Source organism: Mytilus trossulus, chromosome 4, assembly GCF_036588685.1.
Source record: "Mytilus trossulus isolate FHL-02 chromosome 4, PNRI_Mtr1.1.1.hap1, whole genome shotgun sequence".
NCBI classification, from domain to species: Eukaryota; Metazoa; Mollusca; class Bivalvia; order Mytilida; family Mytilidae; genus Mytilus; species Mytilus trossulus.
This window is the reverse complement of record NC_086376.1, coordinates 40,849,970-40,853,192: the sequence shown is the minus strand read 5'-3', so window position 1 is coordinate 40,853,192 and position 3,223 is coordinate 40,849,970. Positions and strand designations below refer to the sequence as shown.

Here is a 3,223-nt window from a genome sequence, read left to right as displayed (position 1 = left end):
AGTGTGATTAACTTCAAAATATTAAACAATATTTTCTGTCCTTTCTTTGTCAACTGAACAAATTTGTGCTTATTGATATTTTCTAATGATTGGAGATAACTGTGTCTCCAGTAATCAACATAGTCTTATTTTAAAATTTAAAATTTGAATTTAAACAATATATTTATTGTTATAGTCAGCAAGCTTACTGCTAGGAATAGATGACCGGTTGAATTAATACATCAGGAAAATGGTATGGGAAGAAAATATCTTCTTGTCTATCAACTACAACCATAATCCAGCCTCTCAGATTGGTATACCATCTTGTTGTCTATCAACAACAACCATAACCCAGCCTCTCAGATTGGTATATTATCTTGTTGTCTATCAACAACAACCATAATCCAGCCCATCAGATTGGTATATTATCTTGTTGTCTTACAACAAACACCATAATCGAGCCTCTCAGATTGGTATACTATCTTGTTCACTATCAACAAACACCATAATCCAGCCTCTCAGATTATTATACTGTCTTGTTGTCTATCAACAACAAACATAATCCAGCCTCTCAGATTGGTATACCATTTTGTTGTCTATCAACAACAACCATAATCCAGCCTCTCAGATTGGTATACTATCTTCTTGTCTATCAGCAACAACTATAATCCAGCCTCTCATATTGGTATTTTGTATTCATATGTCTATCATCAATTACTTTAATTTGTTTTAGGAAGTAGTTGTTGATTTGCTGAACGAATGGAAAACTGAACGCCCTGAAGACAACTTCCATCTTCGTCTGAAGGGAGATCATCAGGAACAAGATTATGACAGTATGTGCAACATGAAATTTTTGTATCTATATTTTTTTTAAAGATGTTAATATTTTGTCTGTGTAGGTATGTTAAGTTCAGATTGGATAAAAAAAGGAAATTATATAAAAAGTCTTAATAAATATTATTCTTTGTCTATTTACCTCTCAATGTTAGTGTAAATGGCATTGATATTGGTATAAAATTTCATGAACTTAATTCATATAACATGTTTGATGCTTCCATTTCGTGGGTGTGTATGAGACAAAATTTCTGTAAAAAGGACATAATCGTGTAGAAAACATACTTCCATTTTAATTTCAGACTTGGAAATGAATCAAAGTGATGAGCAAGAGACAGAGGATGATGTACGAATAGGGGAGGCCTACACTAGGAAGCTATATGGTACAAACAGTAAGTTCCTATATGTTCACCAAACTAAATGGCAGAGGAGACTTCTTGAGCTGTATGGGAAAGAGATCTGCCTTTTGGATGCTACATATAGGACAACCAGATATTCAATTCCGTTATATTTCCTATGTGTGCCTACGAATGTTAATTACATTACTGTTGGAACGTTTATTACAGAGACAGAGGACAGTGCTTCACTGATGGAGGCCTTGCAAGTTATTAAAGATTGGAATCCCGAGTGGGTCCCCAAGTACTTCATGTGTGACTATGCCACTGAAGAGATAAATGCCCTTGAAAACGTTTTTCCAGGTTTGCAAATTAAACTTTCTATTATATGATTTATATATACCAAATTTACATCAGCCCATTGAATCTAGTATACTTACAAGTTGTCAATGCGTAGGAAAAAGATATAGTTCCTTACATTTTCTACATTAATTTCATAAAACAACTTCATCGACAAAATTATCGTATGTCATATACAGTCACTGATTGTATATTGCCTTGTTTATGATGTTGACAATGGGTTTACCTAGTTTATTTATGATGTCAATCATATAGAAATATTATGGTAACATTTACCCTAAATATTAAATCATGCGCTATTCTAAATTATTAGGAAAGTTTTCAGCCAAATAGATTTTGAGATTTAATCTAAAAATGAAAATAAATTAATATCATGACTATAAAGCAACTAAAAAAACAAAACACATAAATTTATTAAGACAATAGCAGCCAATCTTTCTGGAAGAAAAAAACTTTAAATTTGGAAAAAAAACTATTATATATGTTTATTATGCAAGATTAATTAAAGGTTACTTTTCTGTAACATTACACTTCTATTTTAGGTTCGTATGTATATCTTTGTGATTTTCACCGAGAGCAAAGTTGGGAAAGATGGCTTACTGCAGCAAATAATGGACTGAACACAGAGAAAAACAATGTTCTATCACTTTTAAGACCTGTCGCTAGAGCACTTAATGAAGAGGATTATAATTCTGCTTTGTCCACATTAAAGGTATTAAAGTAAGATAAGCTTCTTCTCTGTCAGACATAATCAATTATCTTACCTCCTATACATTTCTCAAGGACTATGATTGGTTAAAAGCGTCCATCTTTCATTAGCTGTTTCTATTTCAATGTAAACTTTTTGTTTGTTTTTATGATACAATTTAATTCATGAAGTCATATTTCAGTCTAGTTCTGTATGGAATGAAAAGCCAAAATAATCATTGATTAGAGATTTAACCCAAAAAATAAAGGTGAGCGATTGAGGCTCTTGAGAGCCTCTTGTTTTTATCAAAAGTGAAGATTTATTAAAATTGATTTTTGTTTCATCTTTTACAGAATGTCACAGAATTTAAATGAAGGATACAACTACTTTATGGATGTTGTTTTCGTAGAGGCTCAGATTATACTTGTATCGTATCTCAGAGGAATAAGCATTTCCGAGGCAGATAAACTTCTTTATCCAATTAAAAAACATAATGAACAAGTTTGATTTCTTTCTATATGTGTACTTGTTGTACTTACCCATATGAAATGATTGTAAAGGTTTTAAATTAATATGAACATGACTGTGACATAAGTATGTCATTTCTTACTATTTCAACTTTTATCATGTCTCTGTCTGAGAAATACTTGTAAGGGAGCTACCATTTGATTTTTATGGGGGGGCTAGGATGAAAAATTGTGTCCTGCCTTTTTTTTTATTTGTAATTTCTGTCCTGCCTTTTTATTTTTCAGTCTATTCGGTCCTGCCTTTTTTTTTTCTTAGCTTATCCTGACTTTTTTACAACAATTGTCATCCTGCCTTTTTTTTTTGCCAAGTTACTCATCCTGCCTTTTTTTTTTACTCAAAATCCTGTCCTGCCTTTTTTTTTCAAATTTCATCCTAGCCCCCCCATAAAAATCAAATGGTAGCTCCCTTTAAAGCAAATGACAGCACCCCTAGTACGGGATAACGTTTTGTGCTGTATTGTTTATAATGATTCTATGTTTGATCATGTTGTCCATGATGA

At 32.0% G+C, this 3,223-nt stretch overlaps 1 protein-coding gene across 1 annotated transcript; it reads left to right on the top strand.

Annotated features, from left to right (window-relative positions):
* Nucleotides 1-229: 229 nt before the first annotated feature.
* Nucleotides 230-2,703, top strand: LOC134716616 (uncharacterized). The gene is made up of 5 exons (XM_063579626.1): nucleotides 230-346; nucleotides 713-812; nucleotides 1,116-1,511; nucleotides 2,051-2,228; nucleotides 2,550-2,703. Exons 1-5 carry the CDS (start codon nucleotides 230-232, stop codon nucleotides 2,701-2,703), a joined length of 945 nt encoding a protein of 314 aa, XP_063435696.1.
* Nucleotides 2,704-3,223: the final 520 nt, after the last annotated feature.